Source organism: Lactuca virosa, chromosome 6 (assembly GCF_052849685.1).
Source record: "Lactuca virosa cultivar CGN04683 chromosome 6, Lactuca_virosa_CGN04683_v6, whole genome shotgun sequence".
Taxonomy (NCBI): domain Eukaryota; kingdom Viridiplantae; phylum Streptophyta; class Magnoliopsida; order Asterales; family Asteraceae; genus Lactuca; species Lactuca virosa.
In genome coordinates this window covers 5,503,395-5,528,532 of record NC_136431.1, presented here as the reverse complement: position 1 = coordinate 5,528,532, position 25,138 = coordinate 5,503,395, and the positions used below count along the sequence as shown (strand labels likewise).

Below are 25,138 nucleotides of genomic sequence, written 5' to 3'. Positions count from 1 at the left end.
ATGTATGGTATGCGGTATTTTGGGAAACTCACTAAGCTTTGTTCTTACGGTTTCTTGCTTATGGTTTCAAGTACTTCAGGTTCAAAAGGGAAGGGTCTGACTTTATCGTAGCGCATACACCCATGTTTTTCTACAACCTTGTGATTTTGGGATTGTACTCTGATAACTGTTTTTATTATGAAATACTTCTAAATGTTTGAGTGAAAGAGAAATGAGTGTTTGAGTTGTATTAAAAATTAAATTTTTACCTTGAAATTTTGGGATGTTACAAGTTGGTATCAGAGCCTTGGTTTGAGGGATTCGGACACACTCTCGAGTGTGACTGAACTCAGACTGAGGAATTGGTATTTTTTCTTAAATAGAAAATGAGTTTTCTTTTTTAAAAAAAAGATTTTTGTAAATGGAAATAAAATTTTAAAAGGATTTTTGTAAAGACAAAGGGGGTGTGATGTGTGCAATCGGCCGAGCTCAAGTAAGTGATTCCGAGAATACCCATACATGTTTGTTATGATTATATGTTATGGGAATTGCATGATAGGATGAGGCTAGGGATACTTTCAGGAACCACATGATAGATTGGCCTGATATGTGATGGCTTGTAGCCTAGGGAGCATTGGATGCTATGCTAGATTGGGAATATGTAATGGTATCAGTAATTGCTAAGTGTTTGCTTTAAAAAGTGTATACGGTTAGGATCTTATAGCCCTAGAATGATTGATTTGGCTTTATTTCCTGTTCTTCGTTTGGTTGTGGTCCTAGGGTAGAGTCTTTTATTCGACAGTCTATTTGATCCTGTATTGTTCATAATTTACATGCATAAGGCAACCGGCAGTGAGAGTGGAAGTTCCTAGCATGAGTTGTAGTATGTGAGTTTGAATGTTCTTTGGTTATTCTATGGATCGGAGTGCTACTGCACGATTATTGCTTGCTTTATGCTTTGTGGGACTCTTAAGTGATGCGAGTTAGCTATTAAGTGAATATGTTAAGTCACATGTAATAAAGGTTGAATAATCTCACAGTGATAGATTTGACCCTATTGTGTAGCTCTCGTTTGAGTCTAACCGTTGTAGGGATGAGTCTTTTACTCGAAGGATTATCTAAGTTGTGTTGCATGTCATTGTATTCATGAGGTAGCTAACTGACATTATGGGGAGTTCATCAGCAGCTGATGGCAGGGTGAGGTCGGAAACCTAGGAAGGCCTAGGAAATGCTTCAGTGGATTTTGTTGCGTTGTTTAGCGAGTGCATTAAACTTTGTAGACATGGCATCATGCCATTGAGGTATTTTAAGGGCTTGGGTGACACATGATGGTTCAAGAGTCTCGGGTAGGGGTGATTTGATGTTGTGTTGAGATAAATATCATTGAAGTACTTAGGATTGGGTTTTCTTTGACGAGGTGGAGGCGGGGAAGAAACCTGTGGGGATGGTGAAGGAAATTGTGGTGATGGTGGAGGTGGAGTATATGTAGATTGAGGAGTGCGGGATAAATTTTCTGGAGAGTGGGTGATCGAGGTGGGGATTGGTGATAGATGTGGTTGGAGTTATGAGTGATAGTGGTTTCTGGTGGGAGGGTCTGCATAGGAGACGGAGTAGGTGTACTTGGTGACACACTAGTGGTCATGTTGTGAGAGTCTTCCACATGGGCATAAACATCTTGAGGGGTTATAGATTGATAATTACTAGCATGCCTCCATGGAAATGTGTCCTCAAGAAATCTAACATGTTGGGAGATATACAGTTTACGTGTGATAGGATCGTAACATTTATAAGGGACTGAGAAGTGGAGTACCCTAGGAAGATACAGGATGTAGATTTAGGTTGGAGTTTAGAGGATATGGTTTAAGCCATGGGTAACATAAACAACCAAATATTTTGAGTCGTGTATAGTTTGGTTTTTGTTTGAACAGGAGTTCTAAAGGAGTTTTATGATTTAAAATGGGTGTTGGGAGTCGATTTATAAGATATGTGGTTGTTTGAACTGCATAAGACCAGAAGGTGGTTGGCAAATTTGCATGATGAAGAAGTGTAAGTGTTGTTTCCATGAGATGACGGTGTCGTCGTTCTGAGATACCATTGTGTTCCGGGGTGTGAGGAAGTGTAGTAAGGTGTAAGATACCATGTGATGTGACAGTATTTTTTAGGAATGTGTATTCCCCTCCATTATCCGAGTAAACAGGTAATCAGGGAAGTTGAAAACGGTGTCCAACTAACGTTTTAAATTGTGGAAAAATGATGGCAACGTCAGATTTCTTTCTCAATGGGTAAATCCATGTATATCGGGAGAAATGATTGACAAAGATTACGTAATAAAGACATTTGTCAATAGAGATGCCCGTGGTTCCCCAAACATCAGTATATAGACACGCTCGAAAGGTTTATTGCTTGTTAGAGAACTGTTTGCAAATGGTAGTTTATGACTTTTATGACAATGACAAGAATGACAGATTAACGAAGAACATGAAATTTTATTAGGACTAAAGTGAGACGAGTTTAAAACAGATTGTAGTATGCGAGGAGCAGGACGTCCTAAGTGTAAATGCCACTTATTTGCTAGATCTGTGGCGATATTATTGATTTGAGGTTTTCTTAAAGGCATGAAGCAGTAAAGATCATTCTTGTTTTCCCCTCGAAGTAGTTGTGCCCCCGTGCGAAGATCCTTCACCAACAAATGCCACAGAAAAAATTCCATGGAAACATTGTTAATCTTACAAAATTTTGCAAAATAAATTAAGTTCTTGTTTAAAGAAGGAACACATAGGATATCATTCACATGAAAAAAAAACGAGATGGTGAGTTTAAGGTTGTGTGACCATTGTGTGTTATTTTGAGACCTGAACCATCGCCCAAAATTATTTCTTCAGGACTGCCATAATCAGAGAAAGAGTGTAGGTGATCTGTTTGCCCAGTGACATGGTGAGAGGCTCCTGTATCGAAAATCCGTGGATTGGATTTGTTTGAGTTCATTGTAGCGAAGTGTGCATGAGGAGAAATGTTATTATCTTTTAGAAAGCAAGACAAACGTTGACATTCTTTAGTAAAATGTCCAGCAGGGTCACAAAAGTTGCAAAAAGCTTGAGGATTGTAAGAGATTCTGGAGTTGGAAGGTTGAGAATTTGGTCTTCCTTGATGCTGATTCCCTCTTCTTGTGTCTTGATAGGAATTTTTAGAGTACCTACCAGATGTCTTTCTGCCTTTATGAGTGAAATTGATGTTGGGAATGACGATAGACTCTTCTTTCGTTTCTTTGTCATGTGAATCTCGAAGTCGATGAGTTTATTTTGAAGCTCAGAGAAAGAAATCGAGGAGTCACGAGCTTGGATGGCAGCCCCCATCTCCTTGAATTCATCTCCTATGTTGTGAAGGACATGAACGACAAGATCTTCATCATCAACAGGGTTCACGGCTAGTGCAAGATTGTCAGCTATTTGCTTCATATCTTGAAGGTATGCTTGGATTGTTCGGTTTACACGGGGGTTGTCAACTAGCTTCTTCTTGAGAGAGATGACATGAGATCTGGAGGGGTTGGCATACAAGGTTGTGAGTCGTTGCCATGCTTCAAGGGCAGTTTCGACAGAGGAGATATTAGGTTGGATAAGGATGTGATCTGGGTTTGGTTTCTTATTTTTCGGGATCCAAAAACTTTTCTGGTACAGCTACAGTACCATCGATGAACCCTAGGAGATCAAGACCTATGAGGGTTGAGGAGACTTGTCGACGCCAAATAGAGTAATTTGTTTGGTTAAGCTTGATGGGAAAGTGTGTGGGTGTTGTGAGTTGAATGATGGTTTTTGTAGACATTGGATCGTTTGAGCTTGTTAAAGCAAGTAAGCTCTAATACCATATAAAGGATAGACTATTGCAGAGCAAAGTTACATAGAAAGGTTGTATGGGTTCTGTATTCAAAAGGCACACTTTACAGAGCTAGTATAGACAACTATATATACATATTTTACAACAGGAAATTAGGTAGTCAAATCTCATGATTTTAGGTGATGAATTGTCTATGATATAGGTTGCTTATAACCCCACAAATCAAGCTGTAGATTGATAATTTCCATATCAGATAGATATGGGTTTAATAGTTGGTTGTCCCGTTACTCACAGATTCACATCAGGTTATTGTGTTTTCGTGGGACACAATTTGTTGTCTTGGTTTTCCAAACGGCAGAATAAGACTTCTCGATCTAATGCCGAAGTAGAGTATCAAAGTGTGGCTAATATTGTTGCAGAAACATGTTGAATTCGTAATTTGCTTCTTGAGCTTCCAAACATGTTGGATGTTAGCGGGATATATTTGTATTATTGTATTATGTGTATTTGTATAGCCCCTTTAGGTATATAGGCCCATTTGTATTATGGCCTATCTCATGTAATTTGTATATATAATTGCTCAATAATAAATATACGCTTCATGGGAATATTAAAACCAACACATAAAAGAAAATAAACAAGTACATGATCTGCTACTTATGAAACAGAGAGCAACAAATCTTTATGAACTTATGTAGTTACTTGAAGAATGGAATGGTTTTTAAAGAAAAATGATGCTTTAAATAAACATGGCCACTTTTCAATATATGGCAACTTGTCTGGATTCAATCTCTGAAGTTCACGATCTTGAAGGGTATTGATTATCCTCATAGTCTCACCTAGAAGTTGGGCTGCAGCATGAACACTTGCCTCCCTTTTCTCTATGGCACTTGTATGGCATTTCATCACTATGACTTGGGGTAAGTTGATGAGACATGAAGCCAATATGTTAGTAATCATGGATGATAACTTCTCAAATAGTTCCTCTTGGCTAACCTGGTCGATGTTGGCATGGTAGGAAAGCAGGATGGTTTCAGTGATACTATACATTGATTTGGCCGAAATATACTTGCATTTGGAATTATCATTTCGATTTCCAATATCCATACTTTCCACCTCAGTGACCATGTTTTTAGCTGTATCCATCAATAGTTGAAGAATCTGTCCTGCTGTACTCGTACACCCTTGAGGAGCACGTTTAGGCAGCTTGTTTCCTAACCATTTGTGATAGACTTCAATTTCTAGCCACAAAGTTTTAGCCTCCTTTTGAAGGCTTACCTGGTCATTGGTTACACTCCTGAGGCTTTCTTCCACAAGTGTGACATATACAAGACCTTCACTCACACTACTCAGCAAGCAATCAACCATGTTGTTTTGGATTTTAGGAAGAGACATGGCGATAGTTGTCAGAGTTACTATCGGCAAGCTCCAACAGCCGAGATATTCTTCTGAAAGCAAAGGTGGAACGCAATCAAACGTTTCAACTCCTGGAAAACTTGTAGATCCTGTTAGAAGCTTCATAAGATTGTTGGGTTGTTGTTTTTTGGCTTTTTGGATCAAGCAATTGAGTGACTTTGATATGCTTTTCAATGTTCTCCCAGCAAACTCCATGTCATCTTGAAGTTGCAAAACATACCGGCTAAGATCCTTATCTTTTCCTGCTAGTTGCTGAGGATCTGGAACCAATTCTACTATACCAGAGTCGCTAAACATGGCTCTAACCCACTTCCAACGATGGAAACAGTACAAGGTACATATCACAGATAAAATTGGAATCACCGCTATCATCTTGCACGCTACCACAACTGCCTTCTGAAATCCTATACAAATGCTGAGAATTAGGATTTTTAAATTCTGGATGACAATCTTACATTTGCGGCTACTTGATGGGAATGGTATGTTACTTTGTTTCCACTCAGATAACTTTTGAGTCCAGTAGCTTTCTACTTTAGAGACTTTGATATGGTTCCAAATCCATTTTATGGACAGCTTATAGCTTAAGGTTGCAAAACATCTAGCAAGTGGGGCAATTGTACCCATTATGGTTCCGATAAACTGTATTATGAGAATTACTACCATTGACCACTTATAATCTGACTTATAGTCCCTTAGAGATCTGATATTGGAAAGCAAAATATGAATGTGCAAAACAGTGCTTAAAGCACATATTACCCCGGAAGCTGAGGTTGTAGCAGAGCAAGCTGTCATGAATTGGGGGCTTCCAGTTCCTGCCATGATCCAATAGTTTCTCACATGCTGCTTTAGCTTCTCAACAGTTAATCTCTGTGGTTCTTCCATCTCTTGATGAGCTGCTTGGTATTTTGATTCTAGAATCTGTTTGGACTTTAGAATTGCTAAGGATGAACATGCATATATCATCAGCAACATGAGTAACACGCCAACATAAACGATTGGTATGAAGCCATGGGCTGTTACAAATGCATTATCAAAAGCCAGAAAGGACCCAGTCTCATCTACATGATAAGTGAGACTTCCCGTGTTTATTTGAATACAAACATTCACAACCAAGGTGATTACCAAAACACCTAAAGCTATGATGTTTGTGACAAGTTCCTTGCTGTCCATGGTTGCTAAAGAAGGCAATATATTAGCCATCATTGTGCACATAAAGCCAAGGCTTCCGAGCTTTGCAGCCTGGTCCACATAACCCGGCATTAGATTAGTTAGATCCATGGGCAGCTTTACAGCAACAGCTATCACTGTGAGAGAGGCAGCATTTAGAGTGAAATATTTACATGGAAACCATAGTTTTCGGTTCCTGAAACCATGTAATAAATCAGCCACCATTGCAAGGATGCAAAACAGAGATGCTAATGCGATATAAATCCCAATCCATGGCATAGGTTTGCTGTACCGGTTTTGGTGATCAAACTTGTATAGTGTAATCCACAAGGAAGACAGGGATTCTGCTGTACTATTTTCGCAGAACACAAGATGTTGCCAAAATTCATCAGAATTGTATAGTACTTCCGGATCTATGATTATGTTCCTCCAAGGGATAGGGAATGGTGGTATGCGATCCATCAAAGCGGGTGCAAACGAAGGTACTGTATGTTTTTTCGAATGCTATGAATTATGACTTTAAGAAATATTCAAACATTCATGATGTTTTGCATACACCACTAATTGGTAAACTTTCATCGTACGTTCATTGTGTATGTACGTGTCAAAGAAGTTAACAATCTGATGGAACACTTGAAAGATATTTAGGAAAGAAACTACCAATGACTTTCCTTAAACCATGCAGGCCATCCATTGATCCGTTGACTGTTTGATACTTTGATATCTTCCCATGACTTACTTGAAAACAAAATTACAATTTTATATATTCTCATTTCTGGACCCACCGGTTTGAACCAAGTCTTTGACTAAGCCTTGATATGAGTGTGATCGAGCATGTTAATTTGGGGGTACGATTTACGAACAACAAATTTGCATTAGAACGAAACCATGCCACATTATTAATAGACTACTAGTAAAAGATAGAGAAATACTGGTTTTGAAAAACAATATATATATATATATATATATATATATATATATATATATATATATATATATATATATATATATATATAATAATTTTACTTGAATAATTCCAATTCCTCTAGGAATATAATAATGAACATGCAACTGTTTTGCATATTCAACAAAATACCTTAAATTCAATATTATGGCACATTAATAAACATGATTATATTCATAAAAAAGACCAGATTTCTTTCTTATGTTATTAGAAATGGTCAAACCATGCCACATTACTCTCTCTCTCTCTCTCTCTCTCTCTCTCTCTCTCTCTCTCTCTCTCTCTCTCTCTCTCTCTCTCTCTCTCTCTCTCTCTCTCTCTCTCTCTCTCTCTCTCTCTCTCTCTCTCTCTCTCTCTCTGTGTGTGTGTGTGTTGGTATTCAATTTCATAGGGGTTTACAGAAAATTATGCCATGTTAGAACGTATCGTAATCTACTTCTATTCTTGTACGTTTGTTTATGGATGTATGGTAATCTACTTTTATTCTCGTAAGTTTTTTGCCTTCTCGTTAGATCTAGGATGTAATCCATTATTTCTGACCTACTTGTGTAATTCTTCTTCAGACTTCAAACATTAGAAGGTACGTTGTTTTTTTTTCAATTTTATATAAGAATTCATTATTTAGTATTGTCTATTTGTTAAGTCTCCTGAGGTTGACCCTAAAAAGAATCTCCGATTAGTCCCTATGTGCTACGCAGCCAACTAAAAGTCGGCTAACGATTAATCTATGTATACGCAACGACCGAAGCAGTAATAAACGATGAAATTTAACACTTTGAAGAAGTTTTATCTCAATAGAAACTATTTGAGTAATTATTAATATTGTATTAATCATATTAACATATTTTTGTTATGAGATTAGTGGTATTTACGAACTTTGTTATTAGTCATATATATTTTTTTATTTCAAGGGCATTTAGGGTCTCCAATAAATCTCTGCCTAGTCGATTAATCATTTAACCACAGTCCACCGACTAGCTAATGTCGAGTGTTTTTTACAACTTTGCTTATATTTGTAATAACCCGACTTTTCTCAATAAAATATTTTGAGGATTTATCAGAGTTTTACCATAAACATTCAAAAACCAAAGTTTCAAAAACATTTTTACATCCCAAAATATATTTGGGTTTACAACATATCTTAACCATAATTTAAAGCAAAAAGGATATACCAAAAATAAAAATCTAGATCTAGTCCGAGTCATTGATGCTTCTAACTCCTCTCGTACTATGGCTACTATCTAAACCTGCAACACATGAAAATCTACAAACATCAGACAAGTCTGGAAAAGTTATAAAACACTCTACTCAAATCTTCTAATACTACATCACTCTATTCTCATCTTCTCATACTCTACCTTTCTATTCTTATCTTCTCATACTCGACCATTATATTCTCATATTCTCATACTTTTCCATTCTATTCTCATCTTCTCGTATTCTACCATTCTATTCCCATTTTCTCATACTTTTCATTCTATTCTCATCTTCTCATACTCTGCCATTCTATTCTCATCTTCTCATACTTTAGCATTATGTTCTCATCTTCTCATACTCTACTACTATGTTCTTATATCCTCATACTCTACCATTCTAATCTCTTCTTCTTCTTTTACCCTACCATTCTTTTTTTTTTCTTCTCATACTCTACCATTCTAATCTCTTCTCATACTTTACCATTCTTTTCTCATCTCATCATACTCTACCACTCTATTCTCATTAAAACTCAAACAGTCTACTCACATAAAATAATTACATCTGTCATATAGGGGAACAACATAGTTCTGACCTTACTGGTGTAGAATCATCTATACTCAGTTCCCTCATTTTGATCCATCATGGATCTTTTGGCAACATTTCTTTTTATAAATCCCTCATGGATTGCAATGATCCTTTACACATCCTCTACATATAATCCATAACGGATTATTATGGTCCCTTATGGATCCTCTACATGTAACCCCTCGCGAGTTACAATGAACCCTTACGAATCCTCTAAATATAATCTCTCACATATTACTATGATCCCTTACGGATCCTCTACATATAACCCCTAGCGGGTTACAATGATCCTTTATGGATCCTCTACATATAACCCTCACAGGATTACTATCAAAGTTCTCTAAAAGAAACATCTTACTTAGTTCCATTCATGGAAACCTTTATCAATCTTCTCTACAAACACGTATTCTCTTTCCTGAAGGAATTACCTTTCTACTTTCTTATAATCTTTCATATTACTTGGAACATAAATATTCTATCATATAATTTCATTAAAAATATTCTACTATCAAGCAAGAACTTAATTCATTAAGTACTTAATCTAAGCATTCATTCAATAACCTGTAGGTATATAACAAATACCACTAATATCTAAACATGTATACATCCGCATTCATAATATTATAGCTCATATAATCATAATCTAATGACAGTTATAACTTACCTTGTTAGTTAGTGAAAGCTAACTACCATTGGCTCCAAATCTCCAATTGATGCACTTGATCAACCTTCTTTGCCAAAGCCTATTCACATATCATATAAAGTTCCTTCTAACTCTTCTTAATCCATTTGGAGCTTATAACATTCTAATTTAGCAAAAACCATATTGTGTCCGAAAATAGTAACTTGACAAATTCTTCAGAGGAAAGTTATAAGATTAGGGAAAAGAGGAAAGTTAAGTCCAAAGTTTATTGGACCGTTCAAAGTTCTTCAGAGGATTGGGAACCAAGCTTACAAGCTGGAACTACCAGAAGAACTAGATGGTATCCATAACACATTCCATGTGTGTTATTTAAGGAAGTTCACGGGAGAAGTTCCCGACATAATTCCAATCTCAGAGTTAAGGATGGATGAGAATAAGAGGCTAATCGAAGAGCCCGAGGCGATTGTTGACCGTAAAACTAGGAAGTTACGACGCAATATGATCGACTTAGTGCTAGTCCGTTGGAAACATATGAATGGGCCGAATCTCACTTGGGAGACATAGAGTGACATGATGAGTCGCTATCCGCATCTGTTTGCCGATGCATGATTCCGGGACGGAATCATCCTAAGGGGGAGAGAATTGTAATGCCTGTGTTTCGGGGCTAAGCATTAGTAGATGATGTAATAGTCTAGGTGAACTATTGTAACTCTTTTTGAAGCAATAAAGATGAATTATTTGAGTATTACGTGAATTATGTGAATTTATGTGCTTTATACTTAATTATAAAGATATAATTAATAAAGAATAAAAATAAGCGTCAAAATTGAAGTGTGAGATAAACCCGATATCTTTACATAAAGTTGTAGTGGTCGAAACAAGGATTCCGGATATATAAAGAACGCCGAAATCCGAGCTATAACGAAGAAGTTATGGCTCGTCGAAGTTTCGCGACAAAACCGGCACGACGCTGTGCGACGTAAATAGCGAATTTATGATAGAGGACTTTTTAACCTTATTAATCTAAAAAAATCGTAGTGTTCGTTAAACCGAGAGCTTCCATAAAAAGAACACCCAAATCTGATTTCGTATGAGGAAGTTATGATTTTTCGAAGTTTCGGATCAGCAGTGCACAGCCCGAAACTCGAATTTTAGATCGAGCGATTTTTGGCTAACGCAACCTAAATGAGAATTGAAGATCTCATTAATAGGAGCTCAACGATAATAAGACAGACGAAAACGGAGCCCGTATGTAGAAGTTATGAATTTTACGCGGTCATTTAACAGTATAATATCCTCCTACTGTTAAATTTAAGATCAGCCGAGAATTAACCGACGGGGTCAAAAGGAAAGTTGTAGATCTTATTTTTACCTACGCGTGGATATAAAGAACGTCGAAAACGGAGCTCGTATGCGAAAGTTACGGGGTTTAGAAGTCGGCAGGGTGCTACTGCAAAAGGGGTGACGTGGCACAATGTAGGTCACCCACGTTCTGCCACCAGAATGGTGACACCTGGCCATGGACTCGACGAGTTGGAGGCCAACTCGACGAGTTGGGATGCCAGCCAGCCTATAAATAGAGGTGCCGGGTGCAACACTTTTCTCACACCTTTACCCACTTCTTTCTCTCTCTAAACACTCTCTAACACCCCCCCCCCCAAACCCCCCAAAAAGCTTAGGAAAACCTCCTAGCACTAGAAGAAATCCTCGGAGAGCCCAGAGTCTCCGAGAAAAAGAGTTTTTTGGTTTAAAACTCTGCCCGCGCAGAGCCCGGTTTTCAAGCCAACCTCCCGGTTTCGTCAAAGAAGGTTATTTTAAGAAGCGAAGTGTTGTCCGAATCACTCCTTATCAGGTGAGTGCATAGTTACTTTCATCTTACACATAGATATGAAGTATTTTATATAAATTACATGTTATGTGGGCATATCTACTTGAGATCCGTGCTAGATGAAAGATTTAAACTTCTTTGTTTTTAAGATCTAAGTTGTATATGTATTTTATACTTTGAGATCTATGTTGGATGAAAGATCTAACTTCTTTCTTTACAGATCTGAACCTTTTTCTTCAGATCTAGGATGTAGATGTACTTTGTTTACATATCTGAACTTTTTTCTTCAGATCTAGGCTGTAGATGTACTTTGTTTATAGATTTGAACCTTTTTCTTCAGATCTAGGCTGTAGATATACTTTGTTTACAGATCTGAACTTTTTTCTTCAGATCTAGGCTGTAGATGTACTTTGTTTATAGATTTAAACATTTTTCTTCGGATCTAGGCTGTAGATGTACTTTGTTTACAGATATGAACCTTTTTCTTCAGATCTAGGCTGTAGATGTACTTTGTTTACAGATCTGAACCTTTTTCTTCAGATCTGGACAGTATACTCTGATTTTGAAAATGAAGCGTAAACAAATTGGTCTTTTCTGGCCGTGAAAATGGGGATGTCACAGTTTTCATGCTATGGGTTGGGGTAATAAAGCTTTTGGACAAAGATCTATGTCCTAAAAGAACTAGGGTTTTAGCTAAACCCATTAAGAAGGATTATCAATGGGTAAAGTTTGAGACTTTACCCTTAAAAGGGCATTTCCAGTATGTAGATGAAGTATGGACCTTGAATTTGGAGAGCAGAGGCTTAATATATTAAGATGGCCAAACAGTCAGAGGAACTCGTCGAGTCCATAGAGGAACTCGACGAGTTGGGTCGTGTTGTCCCGTTTTAGCTTAAGGTAGGACTCGACGAGTTGGTGAAGGGACTCGACGAGTTGATTAGCTAAATCACAATTATGTGTAGCCAGGGAACTCGGCGAGTCAGGGGGGTGACTCGATGAGTTAGATCGTGATTTCAGGATTCTAGGACTCGGTGAGTTAATGGAGCAACTCGGCGAGTTGAGTCAACCCAGAAGGTTGACTTTGACCAAAATGTTGACTTTGACCAGGGGTAAAATGGTTATTTTACCCTATGAAAGATTCTCAGTTTTTGACTACGTGATTATTGTGATAATGATAGTCGGGGAGTCGTTGGAGCAGCCGTCAGAGATTCCTCACCCGAGATTTCAGCAGCCAGCTTGAGAGGTGAGCCTCTTCCAGTAGGAACGGGTCTAAGGCACCAAGACAGGTCTGTTTATGTATGTTAGTAATGTCGGGGTTAGCCTGATGTAGTCTATATGTTCCGGACATCGGTCTGATGTCAGGGCAAGCCCAAGGAATGTTTGTATGCTTGATGTCTTCGTGATTCTTGCGTGTGTTTGTTTATGTGTTCCGGACTTCGGTCCGATGTCGGGGCAAGCCCGAGGAATGTTTAGCCTATATGTTATGTTTATGTGTATCGGGCTTCGGTCCGATGTCAGGGCAAGCCCGAGGAATGTTTATATGTTTACGTTATGTGTTTATGTTATATGCTTGTTGATATGATATATGTATACCGGACTTAGGTTTGATGTCGGGCGGGGCCCGATGCCGGACTTCAGTCCGATGTCGGGCGGGGCCTGATGCCGGTGGTCTGATGCCGGGCGGGGCCTGATGTAGCGGGCAAGGCCCAATGTATGTTATTATGTGATTATGTGTATGGTATGTGGTAGTTGGGGAGACTCACTAAGCTTCGTGCTTACGGTTTTTAGTTTTGGTTTCAGGTACTTCCGCTAGCAAGGGGAAGAGCTTGGGATGACTGCATGGCACACACCACAACTTTTAGTCTGGGATATTTTACTCTGGTTTATTGACATGTGATTGATATGGATACACTGTTTTGACATTTGGGATATTATGGTTTTTATGTTTCGGTTAATGATTTTCAGTAATTCTGGATTAATTAATGATTTTAAAAACGAAAGTAGGTTCTAGGACCTACTTAAATTTTCAATTTCATTTAGAATATATAGCACAAAAATTGGAAACTACCTTAAAAAAAGTAAAAAACCTACATTGAGTTTGTTTTTTTTTTTTAAATGTATTAAAAAACCATTTTAAAATGAGAAAAAAATAAGTCACTAGGGGTCATTACTTCTTATGTGCTCTCAAATATATAGGGTTAAATATGATATATAGTTTTTATCAAATAATAAGGTATCAATACACTAATAATCAACTAGTTTTTCATTAATTCGTGCAGTTTTTTCAGTTATATTTCAATCGATTTTTTAAAAAAATTAATCGGTGGTGTTTGATCGGTTTTAATAGGTTAAATTGGTTGGTGCAGTCTTTTTACGCTACACGGCCCGACCCGACCCCACCCCCCACAAGTGTTGTTGATTTTTTTTTATCGGCTTCATTTAATTTGAGAATCACGTGATTTTTTGTTTTAGATTCGCAACTGCCTACCACATCCCTGTTTTCGGCGTTCTCCTTTGAAGTTTGAACCCACCCTCGGCCCTCGTTCATCTTGCGATCGATTCCCCTCTCGAGTCTCGAAAGTAAAACCGCACCCCTTTTTCAAACTCTATTATTAATACTATGGACGACGGTGAATGAAAAACGGTCGTCCATATCACAGCCATTGAAACTCTTGAAAGTTTTAATCTCAGCCACTTAAACTCAATATTTACGGTTAATGAGAGATTCCCAGCAGTTTTCGTCTCCTCCGCACGCTTCCTTCTTCTTCTCCCCATGTTCACAGTCGGTTTATCGATTTATGTCACTTCTCCATCAACCAACCACAATAAGGAGGTCGCTTCCTTCTTAATCGGTAACTTCTCCTGCTTCGATCTCTTTCTTTTTCATCTCCCACGTTCGGTAACTTTCGGTGATTCCCATTGATGTATTTCTGGTTGTAAAACTCAAATGGGTCCATATGTTCAGTGGGGGCTTGGGAATTAAATTTATAAAATTTGTTTTAGAAAAGTGAGTGATAAAGGCTTTCACCTAGCGGTTCTTAAAAACCCAACTCAATTTTTGGCCCATTTGGTCCGTTTGAAAGGGGGATAAACTATAAAGTATAAACCTTGTAATATCTTTGCCAGTTATTTCCATGGTCGATTATTCGAGACACTTTGTAGTTGGGTTATTAAAACATGATCGTCGAGCCATTTAACAAGTAAATTCCTTACCCTTACTTATCTTCGTAAGAAGTTTAACCGAGCGTTAAGTTTGTGCATTTTCTTTACGTTTTCATGAATTTGGGTTTGATTAATTTATCATTATGATTGATTTAGATTGGTGAAGTTGGTTGCGAGGGCATTTTACGATGATATTACTGCAAAAGGAGATAATCAACATCAACCCAAATCAGGGAGGAGCGATAATAGGGGAATTGCTGTTGTTGTTCTTGACGCTCTTACGAGGTAATTCGGTTGTAATTTCGTTGCCAATATATCAATATCACGATCATGCACTATTGTATAATATATTCAACGTCTTTTGCTTCGATTAACTGTTTGGGAAAATTGTTACAATTGTAAATCATGAATTACCTCCGCTCTCTAATTTTTCCAAAAACTCTATGTTGGTATTTCATTGGGTGCATGTCATCATCAAATGGGCATTGTAAACTTTGATATCTTAACCTTTTTGAAAAGTATGTATTGTTTGTTGCAATTTTGTTCTAGATAAAAATGAGACTATATAGAGCTGAAACCTTTTTGTGGTTGATTTTAATCACAACTATATGAGAAAGAATTACACAGACTTCATTCCTTTATGTGAAAAATATCTTATAAATACCAGTTCATCAACTTCATTCCAATGGTGCATTTATCTTGTGTTACTTTAGACGCCAATGGGTACACGAAGAAGATTTAGCAAAAGATTTAAAGTTGCATTTAAAACAACTTCGGCGAGCTTTACAGTTTTTTGAAGAAGAAAAACTTGTAACCAGGGTTCACATGAAAGAGGTTAGATTCATACTTTTATATAATATATTTGTATTATTATATATATACACTATAATCTGTTTCATTATATGTATATATTTATAAAAATTACAGACTGCCAAAGGTGCAAAAGCCTATAGTGCTGCTGCTGATAGTCACCCTGGAAGAGAAGGAGATGAAAAGGTTAAATATCACACTCACTCTTATTGCTGTCTCGACTATGCACAGGTTAATAATTAATCTACATTTTCTTTTTAACCTTTTCTTTTATTCACATAATAATTACTATTATTTGTTGTAGATACATGATGTGGTGAGGTATAGATTGCACAGGATGAAGAAAAAGTTGAAAGATGAATTAGACAACAAGAACACAGTCCAAGAATACATATGCCCAAAATGTGGAAAAAGGTTCAATCTTTTTTCTTTTTTTCTTATCTTTAACGATGTTTGACCAGTCAAAACTGAAAAATATTCTCACCCTTTTCAGATATAACGCGTTGGATGCCATTCAATTGATCTGTTTTGAAGACGACTCTTTTCATTGTGAAATTTGCAACACTGAATTAGTAGCAGAGAGTGACAAATTAGCTTCCGAACAAGATTTGGGAGATGGTGATGATAATGCAAGAAGAAGAAGGCGTGAGAAATTGAGAGATTTGCTTCAAAAATTGGAGGTGGAATTGACGCCTTTAATAGATCAGCTTGGAAGATTAAAAGACCTTGAAGCCCCTGATTATGGAACTCTTGAAACATGGAAAGCTAGAGCAATTTCTGTTGCACGTGCATCTAATGCCAATGATTCTGCTAGAAATGGACATGGACAGGGAAGAACACCTATGCCGTTTCTTGGAGAGACGAAGGTTTCTGCTTCTTTTTTTCGTTATGACGATTTTGCCCTTCATTAATACTTGGAATTACAGTTTTGTTATTTATTAGGTTGAAGTGGCGTTTTGTGGTGAGGAAAAAAAAGGGGAGATAAAATGTGACGATGAACCTATGAAAATGTTGCCACCATGGATGATTAAACAAGGGATGAATCTTACAAATGAACAGCGTGGAGGTGTAAACCAACAAGAATCAAAAATGGAAGGAGGAACTTCTTCTGCAGCTGCTGCTATGGATTTCAAAGATGACAACAAGTTGACTAGTCAACAGGATGATGTCAAGAATCTTCAGGTTTTTTTTTTTTTTTTAACAATTTGTATAAATAGTCAAATTAAAGTAGGAACTTTTCAAGAAAAGACACTGGGATGGCTTTTTGTGACAAGAACCCTTTTGTTTGAGGGGGGTGTTTGTAAAATTTATGGTGTTGGGATTTAAAATTATCGTGGTGGTTGATGTGACTATGTTGTTGTAGGATGAATATTTCAAAGCGTATTATGCTGCTTTACTTGAGAGGCAAAAAGAACAAGAACAAGGCATGAAAAAGGAACAAGATTTATCAAAGAATAATAACAACTCTGCCGACGTGGATGCCTTGAATTCAAGAAAACGCCAACATGATGATGACGTGGAAGGTGATGTGGAATGGGAAGAGACTCCAACTGCAGGTATAAGTTATAAAGTCATATTACATTTGTAACTGTAATTTATCTACTGAAGTCTTAACAACATTAGATCAATGTTTAACAATTCACTAGAGCTCTCATATCTAAATTTCTGTAAAAATAACCTAAAATAGCAACATACTCTCAAAACTGTGTAAAATTGCAGTTTCTCAAATTGAGTTTCCCCTAAGAAGCCATTGTTGTTTGACTTTCTTTTGCAGATGAGACTTTCAAGGTTGACTTGAATGTGGAAGCAACAGAGCCTTCAGGGGATGATGATGATGATGATGGAATTGATTGGGAAGAGGGTTAATTACTTACTAGAAAAAGAAAAGGAAAAAAAATAACCTTGAAAACTTTCTACTTATGCAAAATCGAGTTTTTTTTAAGAGATTTTTTCTAGATATGTTGCTATTGTACACCTTTTGTGAATATGAAATGTTTAAGTTCTAACGAAATACAATCGTCTTACATAGAAGATTGTTATCCAATTGAAAATTCATCCACAAAAAATTGATGATATTATTATGTATATAAAATTACAGTTTTAAGAAATGGATACCAATTTTCAAATTTCCTTACTTTTCATTCTATTATGCTATGAAAGTAATATGGACATCAAGTAGCCTAATTTCTATATTTTCTAACTTATTCGGTTCTTCCATGGAATTTTTAGTATGGAAATAACATATTAAATCTAACTTCTTATTTAATTCTTCCGATTGTTCGGTTTAATTCCGATAAGTATGTATGTACGTATATGGTACACAGAATCAAATCGGACTGAGAAAAAAGTTTTTGTTTTGGTTCGTTTTTTAGTTACTTAGATGCAAACAATTAAGTCCAAAAAATACAATGTTTATGCATGCAACATTTTATTCAAACTAACATCATTATTAATTCATTTATTTTATCTAGAAATATTGATTAAGCTAACCATAATTTTAAGTATACTTAATGAAAATACCCTGCATTTTTTTTGTAAATTGGCAAAATAACCAACAAGTCTGGAATGGGTAATTGGAGACTCGAGTTCAGCCTGACCTATTAAGATACTACATCTCGGACTAAGTGGAAAATCTCATACTTATTGGCGAAATAAAAAATGGTACTCGATCTTGACAATGTTGCACTTTATGGGTTGGTCATTGTTTCATTTACTGGTGTTTTTTTAGGGAGTAACAACTTAAAAAACATAGTGGAATGTTATTTCGTATCCAAAACTTTATAAAGTTATTTATTTTTCATTAGTGACCCTCTGATAACTTAGAAAACTAGTATTGGGTTGTGGCCGTTGACTTTAGCCGACCTTCGACCGCTTTGGAATGATATGCCATATTATTGAATACGAAGAAAAGTCCGGGATGCGAAGAACATTGTCTGAAATGCAGAGAACAGTCTGAAATATACTCTGAAATGATGTCCCAAACAACATAACTAACTTGGGTTGGCTCGATATTAGGCATGAAGATTCGTTCAAGACCTCTCTTACTATGTCATAAACACATGGCATTGGTGTCGATATTCTGGTAAGCTACAACACAAACCGACATACGAGCCACTTTCCCTACAGCCGTGCTTTTGTAAGTGTCTCGATGTTCCTATTAGCGTGGAATATGACCCTTTGCTTATGTATTATATGTTTTACAAAGAATTACAAACCCACAAAGTAGAGGAAATGTTTTATGAGATCGACGAGTACGAATTCACCTTTGGGAGGAATTTTTCGTCTTATTATATATTCTATTTTGGTGATTATTTCTCAGCTTCAGAGTCCGATTATGAGTTTTAGTTACGACTGTTTCCTATGATTAAAACGAACAACTTGGTTTGGTTGGAATACATAAAGAGTGTATTTGATAAAATCCATGGATGAGTTATCAAACGAGGATATAGGCACGTGTAACTTTCTTTACCTAATGCTCAGCGACTTGCATTTATTTATTGTGTCCACTATCCACTTTTTCTTGTCTTCAATGGATCGTAGTTTATCCTGCATTTGTCACCTAACTCACTTAGAGTGGGCTTTCTATTATTTGCATTATGTTTCTTTGGTTTCTAGTATGCATTTGTCACCTAACTCACTTAGAGTGGGCTTTCTATTATTTGCATTATGTTTCTTTGGTTTCTACTATGCATTTGTCACCTAACTCACTTAGAGTGGGCTTTCTATTATTTGCATTATGTTTCTTTGGTTTCTACTATCTTCCTCATAAATTCAGTGGTGCCCCGAGACCTTATCTTGGAGGTTGAAAGACAGTTAGCAATGGGAATGAATTTCGACCAATCGAAATACATTTTCAAAAAATGGATTAATAATTTTTGCTTTGAAATATGTCATTAATGGCTTTTGGTGTGAATTATGTTAAGAGCTAAGATGATTTAAATAGCACATGAATATATAGATAGATGGGCATTCTAACTAATTTGAGTGGTATGTGAGAATTCATAAATAGTTAGATGGTGTTTGTATGATAATAAAGTGGTATGTGAAGAGTAAAATGGTAGATATGTGTTTGGTAATTTAATTTCATATATTGTTATTAGGGATGAGCATATGGACCGGGGAACCGGCAGGAACCGGTACCGGAACCAGAACCCGATGGAACCGGTCGGTTCGGGACCAGGACGATATTCTTGTGGATTTTTGGAATCAGGAACCGGCAAAAACCGGTAGAACCGAAAAAAAACCGGAACCGTATGTTGCTATTTTTCGAAGACCGGTTCCAACATTTGAAGACACGACAAGAACCGGTAGGAACCGGCGGTCCGGTTCGGTTCTTATTTTCCACCAAGTTCGGTTCCCGGGCCGGTTCTTTTGCTCATCCCTAATTGTTATGTAGGTGGTGTGAGACAACTTTCAGAAAAGAGATTTTTATACATACAACTTATTTATAACCTTTATTTTGAAAAAAAAAAATTAAATGCTAACTCATGGATATGAACTGTAGTAAAGTCTAGAATAAGGTGTTTTGGAGAAAATAATGATTTTGCAAAAACCCAAACACTTTGTTATTTTTGTTAAAAACCTAGTTTATTTAGAAAATTTGGAAAAAAAATATATATATTGGAAAAAAAAAAGTAAAATATTTTGATTTATTTGAAGGGCAGTTTGGTCTTTGTACACCGTTGTGACTACCAACAACAAAAAAAAGTTCATCCTCGTTGAATTCCCGGTCTTGCTTTTCCTTTTCACGCTCCGTATGAGGATGCATCATGCATGCATGCATATAGATTTGTCTGCTAAAATCCAGATAAAATATGGATCATAGATATCGCCGTGTTAATCGCCATCGTCGCCGGAGACAATGTTCTTCTCCGTCATCGGAGACAAAAACAACAACCTTGTTGACGTCGTCCTCCTCCCTCCACCACCTCCTATTGTTTATCTTATGCGTTAACCATATTTCTAGCGGATATAATCCTATAAATATGGCGATGGCTTTTGACCTGAACACCATAACCTTCGATCAAGGCTACGCTACTCTGTTCAGCGACTTCAATATCGATCGATCTGACGACGACCAGAGCGTCCGTCTCATCCTCAATCGTCAATCTGGTATGTCAGGTTCAGAATTCAAAGAGAGATAATGCTCGTTTGTTTATGAATATTTGATGGATTGATTACATTTTATGGATGAATGAATGCAGGTTCTGGTATTATATCGACCGATTATTACAATTATGGATTCTTCAGTGCGAAAATCAAATTGCCAACGAAGTACACCGCGGGAATCGTCGTCGCCTTTTATGTATGTAATTCATCATCGCCTGATTTCGATTTCGATTTCATTTTACTTTTCCTCATCAACATTTTGTGATCTGATTTGAGAAAATTAGGGCAAAATTCGATAAAAAAAAAAAAAAGAAGAACACGTTAGAACAGAGTTTTAGTAGAAGCACAGCTCAGTTTAATCTATTGCTCAAATTTGATGATCAGATGAGAATCGAATGTTCTGGTGCAGACATCTAATGTAGATATGTTCACCAAGACTCATGATGAGTTAGATTTGGAGTTTTTGGGAAACGTAAGAGGGAAGCCATGGAGGTTTCAGACAAACATCTACGGTAATGGTAGCACAACCCGTGGTCGTGAAGAGAGATACCGGTTGTGGTTTGATCCAAGCAAAGAGTTTCATCGCTACAGCATTCTTTGGGCACGAAACAAGATCATGTAAGTTATCTTACTTCCATTAATTTCTTGACTCTTGTTGAGTTGTTTGAATTTCTGAGGATTTTGCTTTACTTCAGATTTTACGTTGACGAAATCCCAATAAGAGAAGTTCTACGAGACGAGAATATGGGAGGCGACTATCCATCAAAGCCGATGTCATCATACGCCACCGTATGGGACGCCTCTTCATGGGCCACTAACGGTGGCCGGAATAAAGTGGACTACCGATTCGAACCCTTTGCCGCCGAGTTCCGGGATCTGGTCCTCCAAGGTTGTCCGGTGGACCCAACGGACGCCACCTCCACCAACTGCCTTGACGCCCTTGATGAACTGGAATCGTCGGAGTTCGCCACCATTACTCCCCGGCAGCGGCAAGCCAAGAAGTGGTTCCGAGAAAAGTATATGTACTACAGTTACTGCTATGACCGGTTAAGGTACCCTTCTCCATTTCCGGAGTGCTTGTTAATTTCTTCCGAACAGGATTTGTTTAAGAATAGTGGGAGGCTAAAAAACCGGCAAAAGTTTCATCGGAGGCGCCGCCCTCGTCGCGGCCCACACCGGCCCAATACAACAGCCGTATATTAGCCCTCATGTAAAACTTGCCATTATTCCATGTATAAAATTGTATTATGTTTGTAAGATACAATACATTACTACATGAATAATTGTATACATATTATATAACGTGTTCAATTACTTGGTCTCTTTTAATTAGATATACATCAAAAATCCAAAATGTTTTATTTTGGGGCTGATATGTTTATTATTGGATCAGGTAAGAGGTGGGTATACAATAATATGTATGTTAAAAGTTGAGTTTGGCTCAATCAGCAGCAACTATCATAAAGCCTCTTAATGTGGACAACTTGACTTAACATGTAAAGCCAAAAATCCATGCTTAATAAAGCTATATAGCATTTGAATAAAATTGGGTTTAAATTATTGAATCTTTTGTTGTACATCATTGGAATTTGGAAGAAAAGCTTTAATAAAGGAATGTATAATTAATTGTTGCAACTTTGATGGTAAAAAAAGGTTATAAAGCTTTGTGACCATAATTTATGGAAGACGAAATTAATTACTTGCGAATTAATTGTTGCAATGGTGAAAAACAAGGAAGATGAACCAATGAAATTGTTAATTTTACAGAAAGAATCCCTGCAAACAAATATAATTTTCAAGTAGGTTATATTTATTGTAATCACACAATCAATACTTGTACAATCTTTTAGGCTCAAAATGCAAGTATTGTAATCAGAATCAGAAGAACAATTCCCACTATCACCAAAAGCAAGCAAGTCTGCACCCAAAAAAAAAAATAACAACAAATATTTAAAATTAAAACCCTCATCAACACAATAACAAATAACATAAACTAACCAAAAAATATATATACTAACAATTTACCATTGAAGAATTTGCTTTTTGAGTTTTGGATGCTTTTGAAAGCTGGACTCTTGCTTGTGCAGTTGCAGCATGAGAATTCTCAATATTTGACCCAATATCATCTGAAAAAACCAAACATCGTGTAATTTACTTTCCTTATTATAGCATTGCACTTATGTTTTTTTTTTCATTACAACATTGTACTTTCAAGGTATTCCTTAGTAGGACATTGTAATTTGAATTACGATGACATGGCAGGTTTTTATGCCATGTCATTGTCCACATAGGATGGGTCCATGTGCTCTTAAAGAATATTAGTCCAAAAAACAAGTGAGAAAAAAGAAACTCATGCTACTTACCAATCATGGCTCCTTGTTCATGAACCAAAACAGCAAGATCTTTAAAAATCTCATTTACTTCCCCAATTTGATTCTGTATTTCTTGAATCCCCTGTTCTCTTTCCTCAATAATCGCCTCATTAAATGCAATCTCATTGTCCAATAACAATACCTCTTGTCTACACAACACAAAAAAAACTCATAAAAATAATGATGACGTGGCCATAAAGGGTAAAAACGGAAGAACAACACCTCACCTTCTAGATTCCACAAGAAGTGCACGTTGTTCTGGGTTTTTGTCTGAGTTTATATCAATTTCACTGGCTGCATAACTGCAAATAAAACCATAACAATCTGTTAATTCACAAAGTTAATTTGTAGTTCAATTTAGTTCCATATGTGAATTGGACATTTACCTTGAAGGAAGAACTGCTTGAGGAACAAAAGGAGTGTAAGCTGTCTCTCTTTCAGCTGAGAGGCATTGAGCTTTTTGGAATTCTTTTAGAACTGCTTGAAAATCTTTTGCAAGTTTAGCATCTGTAATCTTTTTGCTAGTCTGCATACAAACAAAAAACAAAAATCAACCACCATGAAAGGAGTGTAAATTTTTTTTGATGTGTTTGTGTATGAGAATTGAGAAGGAATCAATTACTTACACTAACTTCAGCACGATGATCTGTTTCACTAGCTTGTTTGAGTTTCTCTGAAGTATCCTTCACCAATTGCCCAATATGTAGTCTTGTTTTGTGCCTATTGTTTGAGTAAACTCATTGTCAATATTCATCACGTAATTTATCTAATCTTTTGACAGCAATTAATGATTTCATTAGTTTTAGCAAAAAGATGATTGGAACATTGTTTCAGTTATTAACAGATCCTAGTAGAAATTGAAATTGTATGCTTCGGTTCGTTAATCTGTTAATAATCTGTTTTTGAGAAGGGATTTAAAAGCTACTCCATGAATGACTAAAGTTTGTGTTCTATAAACATGTTTGCCATAACTTGTAAGCTCGATTTGCAATTCAATTGTATGTCAACAGCACCTATAATTCTCTGATTACTCATTCAGTGGTTGAACAAATTGTGTACCAATTCAAACCTAATTGTCGATGGCTGAGAACAGTTATACTAAAAAACTAAGGGTTTTAGATCAAATTGCAATCGACAACCCAGAAAATACTATAATTGAAGAAAAATTATAGAATAAGACGTACAGTTTTTCTCGAAGTTCGGGGGTATCTTTAGGGGTACCAAGGGTGTTGACTAGCCGCTGAAACGAGGAGACGGCGGTGTTGATCTGGAAAATTCCGGAAGCAATAGCTTGGGTCGGATCTTGTTTCCTGACGCCATTTGCGTATCCCCCTCGTCTTGAATTGAATTGGCGACCGGCTTCAAGATCTTGAAAGCTCATCTTACCTTATACCTAATAACTTGTGTATCCCTCAAATAAACCCTAAACTTGGAGATTTGATGCGAATCCTACGACAAAGAATAATTCTATTGAGATGAAAAACCCTAACGATCGAGCAGGATGGTCTCGATCGAAAGGGTGAATATTGTAAGCGGGTTTGGCAATCGGCGTGACGTGAGGGCTGATGAAGAATTATTTAGCGCAATTTGGGGAGAATTGCCGCAAAAGCAATGATATATTGATATGGAAGGGGGGATACGTGGTTGTATGTATTTGACGCCGGCTCGTGAAAGTCAAACGAAAGGGACACGTCGGCGGTGCGTAGCCAAGAGTTATCAAGTATTTATTTTGTTTATTGGAAGCTTCGAATGTTGCGGAACGGCATCACATCATACATACTTATAAAGCTAGCATTTTTTCTTGAATCTCATTCATTTGAAACCCCATTTTTTAACTTTCTCAAACCACATTCATTTGAAACCCCCTTTTTTAACTAATGCAACTCAAAAGTTTTCGTAATTATGATTTAACACTCAAAAGTTTTATAACTTATATTATGTTTAATTAGTATTTAGTGAAAAGTTTACTATAAAAAGGCCGATCTTTTGTGTTTTTTGTGTTATATAAATTCTTACATGTAAGAAGGAATTGAAGATATTGTGATTCAAAAGTTTTCATATAGTTGAAGCACACA

The 25,138-nt window shown here is 36.7% G+C and overlaps 4 protein-coding genes across 6 annotated transcripts; 2 read left to right on the top strand and 2 right to left on the bottom strand.

The window, feature by feature from the left end:
• Window positions 1-4,500: 4,500 nt before the first annotated feature.
• On the bottom strand, window positions 4,501-6,672 carry LOC145121297 (uncharacterized). Its single transcript, XM_079057068.1, has one exon. The coding sequence runs from the start codon at window positions 6,670-6,672 to the stop codon at window positions 4,501-4,503; it is 2,172 nt and encodes a 723-aa protein (XP_078913194.1).
• Window positions 6,673-14,322: 7,650 nt separating this feature from the next.
• Window positions 14,323-17,632, top strand: LOC145122785 (uncharacterized). Of its 3 annotated transcripts, none has more exons than XM_079058357.1 (10): window positions 14,323-14,462; window positions 14,737-14,810; window positions 14,929-15,057; window positions 15,486-15,606; window positions 15,700-15,768; window positions 15,887-15,996; window positions 16,076-16,448; window positions 16,525-16,764; window positions 16,946-17,138; window positions 17,357-17,632. In XM_079058357.1, the coding sequence occupies exons 2-10, from the start codon at window positions 14,788-14,790 to the stop codon at window positions 17,446-17,448; spliced, it is 1,350 nt and encodes a 449-aa protein (XP_078914483.1). In that variant the 5' UTR covers window positions 14,323-14,462; window positions 14,737-14,787; the 3' UTR covers window positions 17,449-17,632. The 3 variants fall into 3 exon arrangements, with proteins under 3 accessions (XP_078914483.1, XP_078914481.1, XP_078914482.1); XM_079058355.1 differs by having other exon boundaries at window positions 14,324-14,462; window positions 15,700-15,813; window positions 17,357-17,631; XM_079058356.1 differs by lacking the exon at window positions 14,323-14,462 and having other exon boundaries at window positions 14,498-14,810; window positions 15,700-15,813; window positions 17,357-17,631.
• Window positions 17,633-20,321: 2,689 nt separating this feature from the next.
• On the top strand, window positions 20,322-22,151 carry LOC145119675 (putative xyloglucan endotransglucosylase/hydrolase protein 30). Its single transcript, XM_079055379.1, has 4 exons — window positions 20,322-20,694; window positions 20,787-20,887; window positions 21,101-21,309; window positions 21,387-22,151. The coding sequence occupies exons 1-4, from the start codon at window positions 20,397-20,399 to the stop codon at window positions 21,892-21,894; spliced, it is 1,116 nt and encodes a 371-aa protein (XP_078911505.1). The 5' UTR covers window positions 20,322-20,396; the 3' UTR covers window positions 21,895-22,151.
• Window positions 22,152-22,430: 279 nt separating this feature from the next.
• LOC145119676 (syntaxin-22-like) lies at window positions 22,431-24,688 on the bottom strand. Its single transcript, XM_079055380.1, has 7 exons — window positions 24,248-24,688; window positions 23,690-23,783; window positions 23,450-23,589; window positions 23,291-23,365; window positions 23,055-23,212; window positions 22,717-22,817; window positions 22,431-22,609 (listed from the first exon to the last, which is right to left on the bottom strand). Exons 1-7 carry the CDS (start codon window positions 24,442-24,444, stop codon window positions 22,544-22,546), a joined length of 831 nt encoding a protein of 276 aa, XP_078911506.1. The 5' UTR covers window positions 24,445-24,688; the 3' UTR covers window positions 22,431-22,543.
• Between the last annotated feature and the right edge of the window lie 450 nt (window positions 24,689-25,138).